This window comes from Sphaeramia orbicularis, chromosome 22 (genome assembly GCF_902148855.1).
Source record: "Sphaeramia orbicularis chromosome 22, fSphaOr1.1, whole genome shotgun sequence".
Classification (NCBI taxonomy): domain Eukaryota; kingdom Metazoa; phylum Chordata; class Actinopteri; order Kurtiformes; family Apogonidae; genus Sphaeramia; species Sphaeramia orbicularis.
This window is the reverse complement of record NC_043978.1, coordinates 16,892,888-16,916,390: the sequence shown is the minus strand read 5'-3', so window position 1 is coordinate 16,916,390 and position 23,503 is coordinate 16,892,888. Positions and strand designations below refer to the sequence as shown.

The window sequence follows — 23,503 nt, the reverse complement described above, 5'->3', positions numbered from 1 at the left end:
TGATTGTAAAGTTAAATGTTGACTTTTTTTTTTTAGCGTTTGTAGATTCACTGTCATCTGGAAGTTGTGCAAAAAATAAGAAGAGGCATAATATAGTTAAAATTCTACTTATTTTTCATTGTTGTTCATGGTTTTTAAGGTTATTCACATTTTTTGTTTGACAATACTATGTAAATGTGAACTTTTTTATGCTGTAATTTTGCTTATTTTGTACCAAAACATCAAAAAATTTGGAGTTGTCCTTCTTTATAAGTTATTTTGATATTATTTTACTTTTTAACAAATTTGGCTGTATGTGGCCCCTGAACTAAACACCCCTGTCTTAGGCTACATTCAGACAGCAGATCTTATGTACAATTCCGATTTTTTTGGTGAAATCCAATTTTTTTTGTGTGCTCATTCATATTACACATTAAATGCGACTTCTATCAGTTTTGAATATGAACTGAATGCGACCCTGCACGCGCAAAAGAGGTCCTGACATAATACGTGACCACGCAGGCACGTACTGTGTTTACGGAAGTAACACTCCTGGGACGCAGAATTGTGACGTTTGACACATTTCAATGACGTAAAACACAGGTGTCAAACATGCGGCCCGGGGGCCAAATCCGGCCCGCCTAAGGGTCCAATCCGGCCCGCGGGATGAATTTGTGAAATGAAAAAATTACACTGAAGATATTAACAATCAATGGTGTCAAAATCATTTTAATTCAAGTTCCATGTGCAGACACATACAGTCCAATTATATTTCAAGTGGGTAAGACCAGTAAAATATTATCATAATAACCTATAAATAATGACAACCCCAGATTTTCTCTTTGTGTTTTTTGGTGTAAAAAAGTAAAATTACATGAAAATACATTTACATTACCAAACTATATTTTTACAAAAAGCGTGAATAACCTGAACAAATAAGAACAAACAGAGATGTCTTAAGAAAAGCAAATGCAATTTTACCAATATTCTGCCTGTTATTAAATGTTTCGTGTGATTGTAATGCACATGTGTAAATGATAAACTGATAAACCGAGGCATAATATTGTTAAAATTGCACTTGTTTTTCTTAAGACAATTCAAGTTGTTCATGTTATTCAGATTTTTAAGGAAACGTTGTAGATGTAAACCTGATTGTAATAGAATTTTACTTTTTTCACTGTTATTATTTTACTGGTCCGGCCCACTGGAGATCAAATTGGGCTGAATGTGGAACTGAACTAAAATGAGTTTGACACCCCTGACGTAAAAGGTCGGATAAATGTGACCTGGCCATTTAGACCAAAGTCGCATTGCAAAATATCAGATACATATCGGATTTAGGACATATGAAACATATGAAAATGGCCTTAGTTGGATTTGAAAAAACTGTCTTTAACCCTTTCATGCACGAATTATGAGAACCTTAATCAAGATTTTTTTTCCTGAGTATTTTTATTCCTCTTTAGGCGTGAAAAAAACAATGTGATTGATTTTATTTTTTTTTTTATGAACCTATTTTTCATGGACTTACAAAAATGTCCACTCAGCTGGACACCATGCGTTTCATTTTTGAAGCAAAGAAACATGCATTTACTGTCATACTGTGTGAAAACTATGAAATAAATGTTTTTTTAATGTTGCTAATCTGATGTTTTCTCACATTTTGACATATTATAATAGTAGTTATTACTCACTCAAATAATATGCCAAAAACAACAAAACACAACAACTTAAAAAAAAAAAAAACCCAAACTGTTAATTACAGTCTAATAACAACTAACAATTGATTTACACTCAAATATGTTTCTGCGGATCAGGTTTATCAAGAACAGGAATGTTACAGTAACGGTATGAATTGCAGTGTATTATGGGATGGTGCATAAGTATCCACTGTGTTGGTTGATATGCAACTAAAACAACAAAATCCATGAATACACAAGAGAACAGCTGTAGAATAACTGTCCACTGTGCATGAAAGGGTTAACAGATCAGATATAGGTCATATATGGGCAAAAAAATCCGATTTGGGCCACATTTGGCTGCAGTCGGAATGTAGCCTTAGAGTATGTCTATATTTTACCTTATATTTTCATCTGACTGTTCTTAAACTAACCTTTTTCTCTCATCGGACATGTTTCATTGTACTGTAAACCTTAGCTAACCTTATAAAATAACCAACAAAACTGATGACCCAATAGGTGTGAATCATAGACTGTATATCATTAGCGGACAGAATAACTGAAGTTACTCATTGGCGTCTAAACTGTCGTAGTATGTGAGTCAGCATCTCCATGTTGGCATTTGGTGCCAGAAGTGACCATAATTGGACAAAAAGGCCAGTGTTGTTAGTGTGTCCCATTAACCACAACTACAGTGCAGCTGCCTGTCAGGAAAAACTGCATTATAAATATATATATATATTAAAAAAAAAAAAAAAAAAAAAAAGTGAGCTCAACGTGTGCCCTGACAGGCGAGGGAGCTGTCAATCACACCTGTCAATCAAAGCCCCACATGGCAGACATGGACACTTCTACTCAACCTGAGGTTTCATCATTTAAAGCCAGAACGCTTATTAGAAGGCCTAAATAAAACAGAGGAGACCTGAAGGAGTCCTCGTAAGTCTAATGGAACCAGGGCTTTTTGAAGCAGCATCTAGTGGTCATCACTGGTATTACACTTTAGCATCTAATACGGTCAATAACAATAAAAATTTCCCAATTATGCAATAAGTTATTCCATACGTTATTGGCCTTGCATTCAAATATTATTTGAAATTAGTGCGTTATTGTCAAATTATATTATTATTGGCTTAACTACATTTAAAATAGCAAAAAAGATTATGTTACTGAGTTTATTACTTTTAACCATTTATTGGGCAAGTGACTATTTTATGTCATTTCCGCAAACATTAAACATGGGATGAAGAAGCATGTTGGTTTTTTTTGTTTGTTTGTTTTTTTTATAACACTATGCAGTGATTCAGTGGGATTTTACAGACATTTTGAAGCTGTAAATAGTCAGTCCCTCCAGGATTTCGCGGGCTTTTTTTTTGCGATTGTTGCATCCTAAAATACCTGATTTTGCGGCAGCTTTTCCAAAAATTTGCAATGAAAGTTGCGATGATTTGAGGCTTCTCTTATTAAAGTCATTGGAACGTGGGCATTTGCAAATTACCTAGAATAGTCTTTTTTTTGCGTTTTTAGCCTTAAAAAGCACCAGGAAGCAATGATTTTAAACAGGCTTTTTTTTTCATTCATTCATTTATTTATTTTGAGAAAAAAAAAAAAAAAAAACTCAGGAAAGTGTCTTTAACAATGTAAACAACATTTCTGGATACAAAAAAGAGCTAAACCATCACACCTTTGGTACATACATAATGAACCATGTTATTACTTTTTTTGTTTTTTTAATAAAAATGTGTCAAGTGCATTTTGTAATAAATTTCTCAAATTGCAATAACTTACTACATAATGCGAAAAAATTTACTATATAATGCGTTGACGTAGTTTATTACAAAATGCGTCCGTTTATGACATAATGCGGCTTTATTACAAGATGACGTGACATTCTTACTACATTTTGAACTTTTATTACATAATGGGAATTTATTACATAATGCGGCTCAGTAAGGTATTATATTATTAACCAGTCATTGAGTTATTGACAAAGACACCTTGAAAAATATCTAAAAATATAATTATATAAATAAAACATCTCAACTTTTTGGCTTCATCAAACCCTGCTTTACCTAACTTCTACATCAGCTTTATTTTACAGTTGAATTTTTTTCCCATCATGGTGAAAATACAATTTATCATCAGCCGCGTCTCACACGTTCATTTGCATTTTCGTTGAGTTCGGTTTTATCTTCCAGTTACAGTTGTTGTAAATTTTCTCGAGGGTTGTATTTACGTTTACCTTTCAACTAGTCTCATGAATGGGCTACATCATCGTCAGTGTGTGTGTGTGTGTGTGTACGAGCTAAGAGACAGCCAGGAATAAACAACTATTTACCGTCCTTAAGGGAATAAAGCTTGCATGCGATTAGTGCCATCTGAAAATAAGACAACAATAAAGCCCCTGTCCCCCCTCCAGATGATGCAGCTCCTCTCTGGGCCACTTTGTAATAAATAAGACAGTTTGTTTTGACTGGAGACGAAGCTCTTCAGTGTAGTTTTGAGCTTGTCAGGATTTATTGGTGGGATGCATCACTCCGCCCGTGTTTCATCAAACTCCGCTCGCTGGTGTCAGATGTATTCCACGTGACAGCTGCGTGAATCCATGAATAACCCAGCGTCTGCAGAAAGAGGCGTTGCTGACCAAATCTGATCACTTCTGACAAGTGATGTGCAAATGTAATCCAGTTATTAACTCCAATAGAATAGAGGTACTTTCAGTAATGATTCAGTGGATTGTGACGGTTCGGTTCGTCCAGATTTGTTTAAATCCTTACACTTTATTGTAACAGAGGTAGAACATTATTTAGCTGAAACTGGCTGTTTTTGTGCTTATCTTATCTTGTCTGGTCTTGTAACCTTGCTTTAATTTAAAAAAAAAAAAAAAAAAAAAAAAAAAGAAAACAAAACAAAAAAAAGAATCAAAGGCCCAAAATCTTGGCTTTGCACCCAAGAGGTTTTTCACAATGAAAATGTGTTTGTTTTTGTGTATAATGTTCCCAAAATGTGAATGCTGCTGAGTGGGATTATCTTATCTTATCTTATCTTATCTTATCTTATCTTATCTTATCTTACCTTACCTTGTTTTACCTTACCTTATCTTGTCTTACCTTATCTTATTTTATCTTATCTTGTCTTGTCTTACCTTATCTTACCTTACCTTGTCTTGCCTTAACTTATTTTATTTCATCTTATCTTGTCTTACCTTACCTTATCTTATCTTACCTTACCTTGTCTTGCCTTGCCTTATCTTACTTTACGTTATCTTATCTTATCTTATCTTACCTCACCTTATCTTATCTTGTCTTACCTTACCTTATCTTATCTTACCTTACCTTGTCTTGCCTTGCCTTATCTTACTTTACGTTATCTTATCTTATCTTACCTCACCTTATCTTATCTTGTCTTACCTTACCGTATCTTATCTTACCTTACCTTGTCTTGCCTTATCTTATCTTACTTTACCTTATCTTATCTTACTTTACCTTATCTTATCTTACCTTATCTTATCTTTTCATGTCTTGTCTTGTAACCTGCACTTTAATTTTAAAAAAAAAGAGAAGAAAAATGTCAATCAAAGGCCCAAAATCTAGTGTTTGCACCCAAGAGTACATATCACAATGAAAATGTAAGTTTTTGTGTTTGTGTATAATGTTCCTAAAATGTGAAGATTCTGCTGTGTGGGATTATCTTATCTGATCCAATCTGATCTGATCTTGTCTTGTAACTGAGCTTTAATTAAAAAAGAAAGAAAAAAAGTCAAAGCCCCAAAATCTAGGTTTTGCACCCAAGAGTACATATCACAATGAAAATGTCATCTTCTACACCAGTAACCATCTACTAACATCTGCTAACCTCTGCTAACATCTGCTAACATGTACTAACATCTGCTAACCTCTGCTAACATCTACAAACATCTACTAACATCTGCTAACCTCTGCTAACATCTGCTAACATGTACTAACATCTGCTAACCTCTGCTAACATCTACAAACATCTACTAACATCTGCTAACCTCTGCTAACATCTGCTAACATGTACTAACATCTGCTAACCTCTGCTAACATCTACAAACATCTACTAACATCTGCTAACCTCTGCTAACATCTACAAACATCTGCTAACATCTGCTAACCTCTGCTAACATCTGCTAACCTCTGCTAACATCTGCTAACATCTACTAACATCTGCTAACCTCTGCTAACATCTACAAACATCTGCTAACATCTGCTAACATCTACTAACATCTGCTAACATCTACTAACATCTGCTAACCTCTGCTAACATCTGCTAACCTCTGCTAACATCTGCTAACCTCTGCTAACATCTGCTAACATCTACTAACATCTGCTAACCTTTGCTAACATCTACAAACATCTGCTAACATCTGCTAACCTCTGCTAACATCTGCTAACCTCTGCTAACATCTACTAACATCTGCTAACATCTACTAACATCTGCTAACATCTGCTAACGTCTGCTAACCTCTGGTAACATTTACTAACATCTGCTAACATCTGCAAACCTCTGCTAGCATCTGCTAAACTTTGCTAACATCTGCTAACATCTACTAACCTCTGCTAACATCTGCTAACATCTGCTAACCTCTGCTAACATCTACTAACACCTGCTAACATCTGCTAACATCTACTTTCGTCACATCTCTCGTTAAACTTTGAGGAAATATTGATGTTTATAAACAATATGGACAAAAATATTGAGACACATCATGGCTACAGCTGTCACATGTCTTGTTCATGCTGATTTGAACTATAAATAAAAGAATGTGTCCCAATACTTTTGTCCTTATTGTGTATTTGAGCTGTTTTTCATGCTCTGAAACGTGCACCTCAAGCATCACTGAGCATCATGGGTGTTTCCTTCTTCATCTTCTAGGAGTTCCTCGTATGACTAACATCTGCTAACATCTACTTTCTTCACATCTCTCATTAAACCTTAAGAAAATATTGATGTTTATAAACAATATGGACAAAAATATTGGGACACATCATGTCTACTAAACAAGAAAAGCACTCGGAGAGCACAGACCTACGGCTAGGCAGATCAGTCCCCCCACCCCCACCCCCCCCATCCCCAATCACCACCAAAATTCAATCATTTTTTCCTTGTGCCAGTATCAACATTTCCTCAAAATTTCCTCAAAATCTGCCACCCCCCAATCACCACCGAAATTCATAACTTTTTGAGTTATCTTGCTAACAGACAAAGACTTTTTTTTTTTTTTTGGCTTAATTCAAGATTTTTTGCTAAATTTGAGATATTTTTTGGCTTAATGGAATTTTTGTTTTACTTAATTGAAGATTTTTTTTTTTTGGTTTAATTCAAGATTTTGTCCTTAATTCAAGCTACTTTTTTTTTTGCTTAATTCAATTCAAGACTGTGGAATTTTTGCACTTGGCAAAAACATCCCAGGGGCCGAACCGGACCCTTTGGTGGGCCGTATTTGGCCCCTGGGCCGCATGTTTGACACCCCTGCTTTAAGGAAATGCTGATGTTTATAAACTATGTGGACAAAAATATTGGGACACATCATGGCGACAGTTGTCAGATGTCTTGTTCATGCTGATTTGAAATATAAATAAAAGAACACGTCCCAGTACTTTTGTCCTTATCAGGTACTTGAGCTGTTTTTCATACTCTGAAACGTACACCTGAAGCATCACTGAGCATCATGGGGGTTTCCTTCTTCGTCTTGCAGGAGTCCCTCGTATGGCTCTGTCCGCCAGCGGGTGGGACTGCCTTCGCGCCGGAGACACCTGCTCCAGCGACGACACCTGCAGCCCACGGTTGCGCACCCTCAGGCAGTGTGTAGCCGGGGACGGCAGCGTCAAACTGGGACCCGGGGCCCGAAACCAGTGCGAGAACGCCATGACGGCGCTGTTGTCCACCCCTCTGCACGGCTGCCAATGTAAACGAGGCATGAAGAAGGAGAAGAACTGCCTGAGCATCTACTGGAGCCTGCACCAGTCGGTTCTGCACGGTAAGACCCACATTACAACCAAGGGGCTTTGTTCCGCAGATGTGGGCGGGAGCAGGTATAGTGTGTTATTGGGATTAACGAACGCGTCGCACAATAAATAACACTCCCACCTACAGACAGCTCAAGCGCAAATTCCAATTATTATGCCAAAAAATGTGAAACTGTAGGTTAATTCAGTCCTTTTGTTCCACACATAATGACTGTATTTTATCACCCTGTACACCTTTCAAATGCTTTGCACAGTCAGTGTCGTTTCTTACTTTTATATTTAAGCCGTTTCTTTGTGTAGGACGGTTTTTCACTGTGTTATGACACTGAATTCCTGACACTGTAATTCTATTAAAGCAAATATATAACTCATACAGATAAAAAAAAAAAAAAAAAATGCTTACTCGGCTGCAATTTTTAAAGAAATTTACCATAGTGTCATAGTGTAGCAGGAGCAGAATATCAACTATTTATTGCTAAACAGGCTTTTATTAATGACTAGGGATGCACCGATACCACTTTTTTCCAGACCGAGTACAAGTACTTACATTTGAGTATTTGCCGATACCGAGTACCGATACAAGTACTTAATAATCCCATTCCAGTTGTTAGTTCCTTTTGTAAATGTGCTTTATTGTCGTTGTCATTAGTCTGACTGGAACAAAGTGCTGCTACTAGGGATGGGAATCGAGAATCAGTTCTTTGTGAGAACCGGTTCTCAGTAGCTCGATTCCTTGGAATCGTTTGCCTGCCTGCTTATCGATTCCGGCTTTGTTATGCATGCGCAATGACATCACACGTACGCTGCAATGTTTTGGTCAGAACGCAGCCAACATGGCGTTGAGGCAGAAGCGGTCTAAAACAGATGACACCAGGTCCACTTACTTGGAACACTGTCAAAGCTTCCATGTCTTCAAAAGGGTGGAATCCCTCCAATATCCTCAAACATTTGTCCACAGCATGTGAATCATTTACAGGAATGTCACGTATTTGATACTCTACTTAGCAGCACTTGTGAATGTAGCGGCAGAGTGAACGCCGGGCCGGTTCCGGTGTGGGCAACAAACGTGGTAATTCCTCAAATACAAATTTCCGAAGGTAAGAAGGGAAAGGAAATGAGGTGCACAACAACTGGAGATGAGCCGAGCCGAGTCGAACCGGTTCCACGTAGTAGAAATGCGGCAATAGAGGAATTAGTAAAGAGTCTTTAGTTTCACTTTCACTGTACGCCGCCCCCCCGAACCGGCCCGGCGTCATCTGTTATTATTATTTGTACATACTGTATATGTTAGATTTTCTGTGCAGAGATGGAAATATAAAAGACAGTTAATGCAAACACACCCGTTTGTACTCTTTTATTCCCTCACCCAATGAGAATCGATGAGAGAATCGATAAGGAATCGGATCGATAAGCAATATCGATAATGGAATCGGAATCGTTAAATTCTTAACGATTCACATCCCTACCTGCTACTGACATTTAATGTGTTGGAATGAGCGTTTCTCAATTAATCCACCAGGGGGTGCCGCTCTTAATTAACCATACTGTACAAATACTACAAAGAAGAGTAAAGTCTTTTGAGAAGAAGAAGAAGAAAGTCAGTAATAACAAACATGGAGACGACAGAGGTAACACTAATGTGATACTAATATTGCAGCGTTTTTGCGAGTACGTTTTAACAGCTTAGCTTCAGCAGGAAGAGAAAAGAGAAATGAGCCATAAGTTTCGTTTTCACATCCGCTGGCGGCGGTCTGCACCGCTCCGTACCCCTCTCCGTCTGGGTACGCATCCGCCAGCACCTGGAAAACGGATGGAATGTACGCAGAGGACGGACAGAACGCTGCGTCCGTATCTGTCTGTAACGTTACTTGCAGTCAGCGTTACTTTTATCACCGTCATTTATTTTGAAACATTTCCTCACTCTTCACACTCCACACACATTATTCCTCCTCCTCGTACCTGCTGCACTGAACTGTGAATGTCACATGGCCGTAAGTGGTATCGGTGTATTTGTATCGGATTACTTTTAGTACGAATACGAGTACACACACTGAGTATCGGAGCCAATGCCCAATACTCGTATCAGAATCGGTGCATCCCTATTAATGACCATTTATTACTGTTTTTAAAATGATTGAAAATATACACAGATCAGCCATAACACTGTAACACTGATATGGGAAATGATAATGATATTGATTATTTCAGACAGTGTCTACAAAGTTTGTTCACAGTTTTGAGAAACTTCAATTTTTGAAGAATTTTTTGAAATAATAAAGATGTGCCTTTACTTATAATGGTCCATATTGTAATGGTTTATAAAAAGGAAATAGTTACAGATATCAGTATAGTTCGGATTGAGCACTGATAGGAAGTCATATCTGGACTTTCATTTGGGTCTGTGACCTTTGACCTTCAGTAACCTTGAAGGGTCAAAGTCAAGGTCACCGATGTCTAGATTTCAACAATCTTCTTCTCCAAAAATACGGGTTGGATTTATTTAGAAATTTTGCATGTAGCTTCCTTGAGATAATGTCTACAAAGTTTGTTCACAGTTTTGAGAAACTTTGATTTTTGAAGAATTTTTTTGGAAATATTAAAAATGTGCCTTTATTTATAATGGTCCATATTGTAATGGTTTATATAAAGGAAATAGTTACAGATATCAGTATAGTTCCTATTGATCACTGATAGGAAGTCAAATATGGACTTTCATTTGGGTCCGTGACCTTTGACCTTCAGTGACCTTGAAGGGTCAAAGTCAAGGTCACCGATGTCTAGATTTCAACAAAATATCCTGGTTGGATTTATTTAGAAATTTTGCATGTAGCTTCCTTGATATGTCTATAAAATTTGTTCACAGTTTTGACAAATTTTGAGTTGGGAATTTTTTTTTTTTTTAATTATTAAAAACTAGTGCGTTGACCCGTGGGGATCCACAGGTTCTAGATGTGATAGTTTTTATGATGTTGTGTATTCGTGCATGCTGTACCGCATTTGTCCAGCAGTCACCGCCAAAGTATTCTGGCCATAGCAACGTGATTGTAAGGCCGTTGTATTCCAAAATTACTAATATCTCCCAAAATATTGGTCCTATCAACTTGCCGTTTTTGCTAGTCTGTTCCTTGAGCAAAAATACATAAAGATGCCAAACTGCAGCTGTCAACTCCGTACGGATATTGTTTGATGCCCAAGACACACATACAGATGCACACGGAGGCCACTTGGCTTTCATAATATAGATGTGCCTTTACTTATAATGGTCCCTACTTTAGTTGTTTATAACATGGAAATGCTTATAGATATCAATATAGTTATTATTGAGCACTGATAGGAAGTCATATATGGACTTTTATTTGGGTTCATGACCTTTGACCTTGAGTGACCTTGAAGGGTCAAACTCAAGGTCAACAATGTCTAGATTTCAACAATATTCTACTCCTAATCTACAGGTTGGATTTATTTCAAATTTTACATGTTTTTATATGCTTCTTTGGAACAATGTATACAATGTTTGTTCATAGTTTTGCAAAATTTTGATTTTTTTGACGAATTTTTGAACTATTAAATATTTGCTTTTACTTATAATGGGCCATATTTTGATGGCTTATAACATGGAAATAATCAGAGATATCAATATAGTTCCTATTGAGCACCAGTAGGAAGTCATATATGGATGGAATTAGTTGAGTTCTCCTCCAGTGAAAGTACCGCCCACTTCTACTGGGACATTAATCTGCTTCATCCAGACCACAGGACGCTAACATACAGACAGAACCCGACAACCTCGCAGATTCAACTTGGTATTGATTCTTGATAGAACACGCCAGTGAGATACAGGGATATTGGTCCTATTTTTTTTTTTTTTTTTACCTCGATCAAATGCTAAATTATTTGGGAAAAATGCTCGACCAAAACACATCTTCAGAATGCCTTCAACTGGAAATCCCACAGACAACTACCACCCATTTTCTTTTCCTTTGTTTTTCTTTTTTGTTGTTGTCATTTGACTAAAAGCCATACATTTTTGTTCCCATTTAAAAAGAGCTTATTTGTAGGAAAATCACTACCTGTGTTTTCTGCCAAAGTGGTAGAAGAAGAGTTTTTCTGTTTCCTCAGCTTAGATGCTCTGCAAAATTGCTTAGGTCTTATAAGAGTCGGGGAAATTTTGCACCATTACTAAAACAGATGCTGCAGTGTAGGGTTTGGAATAATGTTATAGATGGCAGATGAAATAGAACAGAAAACCCAGATTTTGCACGTGTTGGAGACACTATTTCTTCATGAACGCTAATACACATAAACACATAGTCCTCATTGGTTCTTTTAATTATTGTTCTTTCATTATGTAATGTTTACACAGGGATTTAATGATGCTGTACACTGGAAAAAATCTAAATCTTACCAAGTGTACTTATCTCATTTCTAGTCAAAATATCTCATCACACTTAAAATAAGACATAATCACCTGACGAGTAACTTTTCAGTGAGATATAGTATAAAGAACTTATTTTAGACAAAAGATCTGGAAAATCTTATTTCGAGAAATCTTACCAAGATAATTTTCACTTGCTCCATTGGCAGATTTTTTTTTGCTTAATTCAGGATTTTTTTTTTTTTTTTTTGCTTAATTCAAGTCCCATTATGGTCTCAACAATGCAAAAATCTAAATCTTATTTTTCTCATTTTTAGTCATAATATCTCACCACACTCAAAATAAGACATAATCACCTAAAGAGTAACTTTCCATTGAGATATAAGAACTAACTTTTTTTTGCTTGAATTTAGCAAAAAAAAAAAAAATTCTTAATTTAAGCCAAAAAAATCTGCCAATTGGAACAAGTGAAAATTATCTTGGTAAGATTTCTTCAAATATTTTCAGACAATAGATTTTGAAAATCTTATTTCAAGAAATCTTACCAAGATAATTTTCACTTGTTCCATTGGCAGATAATACATATATATATATATATATATATATATATATATATATATATATATATATATATATGTATGTATGTCAAGGCCCAAAACGGAATCTGGCCAGATTCAGAATTGGGCCGGCCCAGAATGGAATTCTATTCTAGGCCGGCCTAGAATGGAATCTTGCTGTTATAATGTTATTTTTATACCATGTTTAATGCAAATGATCTAAATTATTACAAAAATCAATACATGGAGTTTGCAAATATGTGAAAAAAAATGAAACAAACAACATTTTAATTGTAAATTATAATACACTTTATTTACAAATAGAACCTAGTGGTACTCCCCACCAATATATGGTACAGTGAAACCGACTGAAATTGACAATAGTTACTCAAGGTATGTAAGACTGAAAATGTTAAATTATGACAAATTATGGAATTATGGATCATTTGCATTAAACATGGTATAAAAATAACATTATAGCAGCAGGATTCCATTCTAGGCCGGCCTAGAATAGAATTCCATTCTGGGCCGTTTCCATTCTGAATCGGGCCAGATTCCGTTTAGGGCCTCGACATATATATATATATACATATATACATATATATACATATATACATATATATATATATATATATATATATATATATATATATATATATATACACATACACACACACACACACACATATATATATATATATATATATTTTTTTTTATTTTTATTTTTTTTATTTTTTTTTTTTTTTAATTTATTTTTTTTTTTTTTTTGCTTGATTCAAGCAAAGACTCTGCCAATGGAACAAGTGAAAATGATCTTGGTAAGATTTCTTGTCTAGAAATCAGTTCTTATATCTCACTGAAAAGTTAATATTTAGGTGATTATGTTTTATTTTAAGTGTGATGAGATATTTTGACAAGAAATGAGAAAAACACGCTTGGTAAGATTTAGATTTTTTCTCGTGTACTGTACCAGAAATTCTGTAAAATCTTTATAGAACTGACTAGACCTGTCACAGTTGTTATACAATCTTTTGATCAGTCTTTTTGTGTAATGGTTAGTCATTGGTATTCACCTCCATGAATGAAACCAATAGAAATGTCATGATTTAAAACTGTTTCCACTTTATTTTCAACCGTTTGAGCTCTGACTTACACCTCCCTTCCTTTGCTGTGGAGAATTAGCACTAACTTTTCCTCTCAGTACATTAAACTTCTATTATATACATTTCCACAACTGTTTATTTCGATTTACATTGTGGATTTAGCACAATTTAGATGTATTTGCAAAGCTTTAACCCTTTTAAGACTGCTATTATAAGTGGCCGCGTAGGGGTCTTCATATTTTCTTTGCAATAAAAGTGTCTTTTTTGCCAATTCTTTTGCACCTTTTTTTTCAAGAAGAACTTAACTTTCAATAGCTGGCCATCAATTATCATTATTATAAATAATAAATGCTTAAAACAGTGTGTTTTAGTTAAAAAGAAAAACAGACTTGAATTTTTTTTAGCATATTTATCATCAGAAACAACTGTAAATGTCCAGAATGAAACTTTTTGAGATTGCAGAAGTAAACTTTCAACTATTTTACATCTGCTCAAACATACTTTTTGGTCTTGAACACTCAGTATCTATGTTATGGCTTAATAGTTTATGCTATTTTCAGGCGTTTTTTTAGCCTTTGTGGAAGTTTCTTTCTACTTGTAATAGAGTCCCACATTGCTGCAGTAAAGTGTTATATAGTGTTGGAAAGTTCAGGATTTCAGCTTTCTGATGCCATTTGAATTTTGCGGATAGCACAAAGGGTTCAGTGGGTACGGTAATTAGAATGCTGAAAAGCGCAAAATGCAGCGCTGGAGAGATTGCAGTAGTTAAAGGGTTAAAAGCAAACAAACATGTCATTTTTATGTATGACCCAAAATTAGAATAACTGGAACAATATGGAAAATGCTAATTAGCAACGAAGCAGTGACATTAAAATGTACTCTGACTTGTATTTCTTTACAGACACTTCTATTTTGTGTTTTGCATGTTTTTCTGGTCGACTTCATTTCATTTGGAAATCCACATCCATTCGTCATATTCAGACTGCGACACTTTTAACAACAAAGTTAAAACAAAGTCAGTTTTGGGCTAATAATGAAACAACAATGTGATAGTCTGTTGTGCTGCATTATGAAATAATGTTGCATTTTGTAATAAAATTCTTGAATGCATTTTGTAATAAACTTTGCCACATTTTGTCAGTAATACTTATTTAGTTCAGCTTTTGTCTTTAGTTTGCAAACACATTCTACATTATAATGAATACAGTTACATTTGATGTAGGTTTGACCAGTGAAACATCCTACAAGTGTTTTTTTTGTTTTTTTTGTGTTTTTTTTTGTTTTGTTTTTTTAATTTTATTAATTCTAATTAAGCTGGAATGCTTAATGCTGTTCTGCTGGTTTGATGGTTTTTCCAATCAAGATATCAGTTTCAATAGTTTTTCAATGGTTTATTACATAATGCACCAAATTATTATGTTTTCTTAAAAAGAAAAAAAAAGTGCTGCACCCACTTTTTTTAATGACTGTTGTAATATGCACTCAAAAAAACAGAACATTGGATTTAAATAATAAGATAACATCAACCAGTCCCACAAAACTTTTTTATTTAAATTTTAAAAATACTAGATGACTAAATTTCAGCAAACCGTCTTAATTAAGTGCTACATCACACAGTTAAGTTGAATTTATTAAACATGTTGAATTTACTCAATATTGTTACGTTTAATTTAGTATACATCATTACATTGAATCAATTAAACACATTGAATTTACTACATATCATTTCATTGAATTTAATAAACATATTGAATTTACTAAATGTCATTGTGTTAAATTTACTAAACATCATTATGTTCAATTTATTAAACACACCGAACTTACTACATGCTGTTACATTTAATTGCCTTTACATCATTATTGTAGCATAGGTGGAAGTTTGACAGGAAGTTAGTTCAGTGCCAAATGTGAGCACAAGTTGTGCTTTTAATTTGACAGAGAGGGAGATCCAAACTGGAACAATCACAACAGGACAGCCATTGCTCTGCCAATGGCTCTCACTCAGGGTGCAACTTTACAAATTACAAAAATACAGAAAAAATAAACAAAAACTCCAATAAGCATTGTCATACACATATTAACTCAAAACTAGTACTAACACAACAACCCCGCTGAATTCTTGAGCATAAAAATAACACATTTACAACATAGTACCCACTACCCATAATGCACTGCAGCAAACATGCCACATTATGTTGAATTTATTAAACACATTGAATTTACCAAATATTATGTTTAATTTACTAAACATCATTATGTTGAATTTATTAAACATTACATTGAATTTATGGTATTAATCATCACTGTGTTGAATTTAATAAACATTGGAGGACCTCAATAAATACCACGCATGTCAATTTACGTTACTTATGTTTTATTTATTTAAATCAAATTCAAAAAACAGGCAAGAAAGTGGCATGTGCCAAATGTGCCAAACACAGGTCCCGAGTGCTTTGAGTGTGTCTGTCTGTGTCTCTGTGTATGTCTGCATGTGTCTGTGTATGTCTGCATGTGTCTGCATGTGTCTGTGTATGTCTGCATGTGTCTGCATGTGTCTGTGTATGTCTGCATGTGTCTGTGTATGTCTGCATGTGTCTGTGTATGTCTGCATGTGTCTGCATGTGTCTGTGTATGTCTGCATGTGTCTGTGTATGTCTGCATGTGTCTGCATGTGTCTGTGTATGTCTGCATGTGTCTGCATGTGTCTGTGTATGTCTGCATGTGTCTGTGTATGTCTGCATGTGTCTGCATGTGTCTGTGTATGTCTGCATGTGTCTGCATGTGTCTGTGTATGTCTGCATGTGTCTGTGTATGTCTGCATGTGTCTGCATGTGTCTGTGTATGTCTGCATGTGTCTGCATGTGTCTGTGTATGTCTGCATGTGTCTGTGTATGTCTGCATGTGTCTGTGTATGTCTGCATGTCTCTGAAAATCGACGAAAAATCACAGGAGCACACGCCACAACAGGCCTTGCAGACAGGTGATGATCGTGCAGAAATGGCTGCTGAGCAGTGCGCATACGTCAGGTGGACGGCAAACGCTTTGGGACAAACTTCATTTTTTAAGTGACTGCGTTGACTAAATTGTATTAAACAGTACTGAATATTCCCAAGACTTGTATTATTATTTAAATGTAATGTAACTCTCTTGTTTTTTTCACTAAAAATGATTTTATTAAATATTTTCAAAATAAATACATTGCATAAGGATTACTACATGGGTTTTCCATTTCTTTGAGTGTGTAAAAAGTTATTACAAAATATGGCAAAGTTTATTACAAAATGCTGCATTATTACATAATGAGGTGAAAAATTATTACATTATTACATATTAAACCATTATTACATAATGCTGCACTACATGGTCCCAAGAAAAGTGCAGTACCTTAAGACCAAATATGGACTGCAGACCACTGATTTGGCAACAAATATGTCAGAAAATGATTAAAATGTGTGTGAAACAGTGTTCCTCCAAGAAAGACAGGAGGGCATTTGGATATTTCAGTATCTACAGAGCAGAGCAGAATGAAAAGATTCAGAAAAAATGAATGTATTTCAGTTTGAGAAAAGCAGGAGTTCTATTGTAGATTGAACACCGTGACCTTTGATCCCTGAGACGACGCTGCATCAGGACCCATCATTCATCTACAGCTGATAGAAACACAGCACTTGGGTCTTTGTTCCTGAGAAAATAACATCCGGTTCTTCCCAAAAAAGTCCTGGAACACTGGCTTTGTGTTTCATATATTTTGCATTTTCCATACTGTTCCTACTCTGTCTTATTTTGCCTTATATATGACAAGACTGTACAAAAAACCCACCACAATATGTTTAACTGAATAGTGAGATAGGATTAAGCATCTGTATATTTTTTCTTAAGTGGGTATAAGATTCAGTTTTAACTAGTGCTGTCAAACAATTAACATTTTTTAATCAGATTAATTGCAGGATTGCTATGGATTAATTTTGATTAATCATGATTAAATATTCTTTTTTTTTTTTTTTTCCAAAATGTTTTTATTTACATTTTTATCATTTTAACAAACAAACAACAAACAGTGCATACATCAGATCCATGCAACCTGCTGACTACAAACACAAACACCATTATGTTTACAAAAAGAAAAAAATATATATACAAAATGTAGAAATCTGAGCATCCACCTTCAGAAACCACAGTGGTAACTTTTTCAAATGTTTGCGTTGTCCTCCAGTAAATTTAGATTCTTAGCATACACAATGAAAGGATTCCAAACACGTTCAAATGACTCCTGTTTGCCCTTAAGAATATAGGACATTTTTTCTAGTGGAAGGGTAGAAAGCATCTGCCGTATCCACTGACTAACAGTTGGTTTATGAGTTCTTTTCCAAAATAATGAAATGCATTTTTTAGCAAAATATTCATTTTTAAAAGATATTAATCGCGTTTCCTTTTGCATGAGCAGACTCGAGAAAGACGGGAATGTATATGAACGTAACGTGTTTGTCTCAAGCTGGGCAACGCGTTAGCCGAAACCCGACTAACATTTGCTTCGCGTTAATGTGGTATTTTAAGCTAGAGGTGCTTCGGCGAAAGGACAACCCTCCTCTTTTTGGACATGTAAATAGTAGCTTGTCCATTGACCCTCAAATTCCGCGAATATAACTTGCCCATAAAAATCTACCTAATGGAATTTCACCAAAACTTATGTTTTTCGATTAAAAGTTCTTGTGTTAGCAAGAGGTGTTTTTTTGGGTGTAGTGCAGTTGATAAATCATGCAAAACTGCAATGGAAAGACCTTTTTCTGCAACTAGAGTCACATAAATAAACTAGAAGCACTCGGAGAGCGGAGACCTCCACCAAGGCAGATCAGTGCCCCAGATTTGGATGAAAATTGCAGGAAATGTTGATACAGGCACAAGGAACAAATTATTAAATTTTGGTGTTGATCTGGGGTGGGGGGTCCACGGGGGCCCACTGATCTGCCTTGGCAGAGGTCTGCACTGTCTTTTCTAGAAAAGCACTCGGAGAGCAGACCTCCGCCAAGGCAGATCAGTGGGCCCTCGTGGCCCACCCACCCTACCCCCCACCAAAATTTAATTATTTCTTCCTTGTGCCAGTATCAACATTTCCCGAAATTTTCATCCAAATCCATCAATAACTTTTTGAGTTATCTCGCACACAAACAGACAAACAAACCAACGCTGACAAAAACATAACCTCCTTGGTGGAGGTAAAAAAAAAACCCGGGTGTTGATGGATGTTACAACAAGTGAAGAAGGAGAGTTTTAAAAGAAACATGGCGCATTTGTGTGGACACACCAGGAAACCGAATTATTTTTTTTACATTTGGTACGGGGGGCCAACAAATGTCCTGCCCCCTCAAATAAAAGTCTGAAGGCAGAGAAAAGGAAAATGAGGTGCACAACAGTAGGAGACATAGAGGAATTAGTAAAGGGTCTTAAGTTTCACTTTCACTGTACAGTCATATGGTGTGACCCCCCCGAACCAGGCCTGGGATCATCTATTATTATTATAATTTGTGCATACTGTATTTGTTATATTTTCTGTGCAGAGATGGACATATAAAAGACAGTTAATGGAAACACACCTGTTTGTACTCTTATTCCTTCGCCCAATAAGAATCAATAAGAGAATCCAATCCAACTTTATTTGTAAAGCACTTTAAAACAACTTCAGTGGACCAAAGTGCTGTACATAAGAATACTTAAAACCAAAATAAAAGAATGAAATACAGAATAGATTTAAAGACATAGAAACTGTACAAAAAAGAAAACAGTGCTATACAGAAGAATAAATAAAACCCAAATAAAAGCTGTGCTGAGAAATCTGATGTTTAAATTTATGTGTCGCCTGAATCACTCAGAAAATACTGTAATTTTATTGCTGACAAATCCTTTATATAGTGCTGTACATTACACATCACTGTTCTGGAAACACTGGTACGACTGCCTCTTGAAAGTATAGAGGGTTTTTTTTTTTTTTTGGAGGGGGGGGGGGTATTGCGTTTGTAGTTATCTATCTAATAAAATACAAGATAGATTAAATAGCCATACAATTAAAAACAACAAAATAAATAAATAAATAATATAGATAACTAAGAACAATAAACCACTACCAAATAAAAACCACAGAATAACAAGAGTACCTTCAAACATCTCACACGGTTTCAAACGCCAATCGATAAGGAATCCAATCGATAAGCAAAATCGATAATGGAATCAGATTCATTAAATTCTTATCGATTCCCATCCCTAATGTTTGGAATAAATCACTAAATCAAAATCAAAACATCAAATCGAAAGGACTGGTTTTGAGCACGAAGCCTGCGCATTATTTCTCCGTCCCTAATCGCTGTGTTTATGTAATTTTTCAGCTCTGCTTTTGTGGGAAAAAGAAGAAGAAGACGGGGTTGCCATGACAACACAAACTAACTTGTGCGCTCTGTGTGTTGGCAGGACTCAGCCTGGTGGAGAGCTACCCCTACGAGCCGGAGGAGAGGGGCTCCGACTACGTCCGTCTGGCCTCCATCGCTGCAGGTGAGTGGGCAAGCTGCCACTACGAGTGTTTCACCGCATCTGCCTTTAGTTCCACTGTTGGACGGGGGAACGGCAGAGTTAATTACACACGGAGAAGCATCCGTGTGCCACAGAACATCTATAAGCAAGGTCTGTGTCAGAGGAAGATAAATGGAGATGTTGTTGTGCATCATTTTGACTGAGTATTCGGCGGGTGTGCAGGTGGGTGTGCCAACGTTTGATGAGTAACATCCCACACTTTGCTGGTGTCATGCCTCTGAGCCTGTGGGCAAGCCTGGGGCCTGGTGTGTGCTGCTGTTGGCCCCTGAGGCACAGATTAATTACCTATTTACTTTAATGCAGCGAGAAGCCGAGAAACTGAAAGAGAGAGAGAGAGAGAGAGAGAAAGGAAAGAAAAAAGTCTCAGGGAGGGGGAGGAAAGAGGAGGACAGAACCGGTTTGTTTACTAAAAACAACACTACATGTTTCCTAAAGAGACCCACACAAACACACTAATGAGTAGTGATGTAGTTCTCCAGACCAGTCTTCTCAGAACCAATTTTTTGTGGTCTCGGTCTCATCACGGACTCAACTCATTTGGTCTGGGTCGTGTCTTGGGCTCCACCCTCTTTGGTCTGGGTCGTGTCTAGGTCTCGGACATAGCAGTCTCTATCATCACAGAATAGTATGAGTTTTTATTACATGCCCCCAAGACCGGTCTTGAGACCAATTTTTTGTGATCTTGGTCTTGTCACACACCCAACTTTGGTCTTGGTCTTGTCGTGGTTTCAGTACCCTTTGGTTTCTGCAGTGTTTTGGTCTCGATATCATTTGGTCTCGGCAGTGTCTTGCTCTTGATAACCTCAGGTCTCTGCAGTGTCTTGGTCTGGATACCCTCCAGTCTCGGTCTTGTCTTGGTCTGGATACCCTCCAGTCTCGGTCTTGTCTTGGTCTGGATACCCTCCAGTCTCGGTCTTGTCTTGGTCTGGATACCCTCCAGTCTCGGTCTTGTCTTGGTCTGGATACCCTCCAGTCTTGGCAGTGTCTTGGTCTCGATAGCCTTTGGTTTCTGCAGTGTCTTGGTCTCATTACCCTCCAGTCTTGGCAGTGTCTTGGTCTAGATACCCTTTGGTCTTGGCAGTGTCTTGGTCTTGATACCCTCCGGTCTCGGCAGTGTCTTGGTCTAGATACCCTCTGGTCTCTGCAGTATCTTGGTCTCAGTACCCTTTGGTCTTGGCAGTGTCTTGGTCTCGATACCCTCCGGTCTCGGTCTGGTCTTGCTCTGGATACCCTTCGGTCTTGGCAGTGTCTTGGTCTCCTTACCCTCCAGTCTCAGTCTTGTCTTGGTCTAGATACCCTCTGGTCGCGGCAGTGTCTCATTCTTTTTTTAACTTATTATTTATTGGACACATAGACATTGAACATACAGTCATAAGACTTGGATTGTAAACACTCAAAAGACAACAGACTGAAGTATCACATCAGACAGGTTCACAGATAGGTTCATACCAACACATTTACACACAGAGAAAATGAAAACAAAATGAAACAAAGCAGAACAAAACAGAAACAAAAAAAAATAAGACAAAACAAAAACTATTGTGTGTGTGTGTGTGTGTGTGTGTGTGGGGGGGGGGGGGGGGGGGCTTGCTCTTTTGGTTCAAGACAATATGAGCAACACAGGGGTCCATCTCCTTAGGAGTTTCTCCCTCTGGAGCCTTAAATTATAAGTTATATCCTCCATTCTATAAAGTTCCCATACACCAGTGGTTCCCAACCTTTTTTGGCTCGTGACCCCATTTTAACATCACAAATTTCTGGTGACCCCAGACATTCAAACCAGGGACACTTTTTTGGGCTGAAATTAATTTGATTTGATCATGTAATAGTTTGCTATACTATGTTGCAAATAAACATTAATTTTAGGCAACATTTAGACTATACAGTCTACTCTCGTTAAACCGCCCACCGTTATACCGCCATTTTCGCTCACCGCCGACCAAAACCATTGCACAAAAATCCCCAATGCATTATTCCATTAGCTACCGCCATTTCCGCCTATCGCCATCCGCCAGCCCAGTTCCATGCACAAACAACACTTATACCATTGATTTCCCGACCGTTATACCGCCAGCGTGATTGCCATCGAGTACACATAAATTTTAACAATGCACTGAAACAAACGCGCCAGACGCTGATCGCGACAAGCTACGAGTAGGTCTACGGAACGGCCACCGTTCATTTATCGCAGAACACTCAGTAGGTCAGGATGTCGGGAAGAGGACGTGGGATTAAGCCAAAGCCTCAAGATGATGGGGTGTCATTTCCCGACACGGTATAATAATGCTTAAAATGTTTCCCCACTTTAAATGATCCCTTACAACATAACAGAATCAAGATTTATTTAGAAACGCAATTAGAACGGGTTAACGGAGGCAGCATAGACATCATATAGTAAAGACATGCACATTATGGACGCAACCCGTTGTAACGCCATTTTCGCTATACCGCCAATTTGGCCGTGAACGGAAGTTGGCGGTATAACGAGAGTAGACTGTATAATGTAAATTTTTATTGGTAAGTTTAAATTTTGGATTTTTTTTTTTTTTATAAATTATTAGAAATTTCTGGTGACCCCAGACATTCAAAACAGTGACATTTTATTTGCTAAAATTAATTTGTTTTTGATCGTGTAATAGTTTGCTATAATATGTTGCAAATACACATTAATTTTAGGCAACATTTAGGCTATATAACAGTGAGTTTCAACCTTGGGGTCGGGACCCCACGTAGGGTCGCCTGGAATTCAAATGGGGTCGCCTGAAATTTCTAGTAATTGATAAAAAATTAAAACTTACAAATAAAAATTTACATTATATAGCCTAAATGTTGCCTAAAATTCATTTTTATTTGCAACATAGTATAGCAAACTTTTACACCATCAAAAACAAATGAATTTTAGCCAAAAAAAGTGTCTCTGTTTTGAATGTCTGGGGTCGCCTGGAATTTCTAATAATTTACATTAAAAAAATTAAAACTTACTAATAAAAATTTACATTATATAGTCTAAATTTTGTCTAAAATTAATGTTTATTTGCCACATATTATAGCAAACTATTACATGATCAAAAACAAATTAATTTTAGCCAAAAAAAAAAAGTCTCTGTTTTGATTGTCTGGGGTTGCCTGAAATTTCTAATAATTTATATAAAAAAAAATTAAAACTTATTAATAAAAATTTACATTATATAGTCTAAATGTTGCCTAAAATTAATGTTTATTTACAACATAGTATAGCAAACTA

General features: G+C 36.4%; 1 protein-coding gene across 1 annotated transcript in view; it reads left to right on the top strand.

Moving 5' to 3' along the window:
* gfra4a (GDNF family receptor alpha 4a) overlaps window positions 1–23,503 on the top strand; it is a 552,913-nt gene that overhangs the window by 412,418 nt on the left and 116,992 nt on the right. Inside the window, exons 3-4 of the mRNA XM_030127272.1 lie at window positions 7,375–7,656; window positions 20,140–20,220. Coding sequence (XP_029983132.1) covers window positions 7,375–7,656; window positions 20,140–20,220 — 363 coding nt within the window. The remainder of the gene's footprint in view (window positions 1–7,374; window positions 7,657–20,139; window positions 20,221–23,503) is intronic.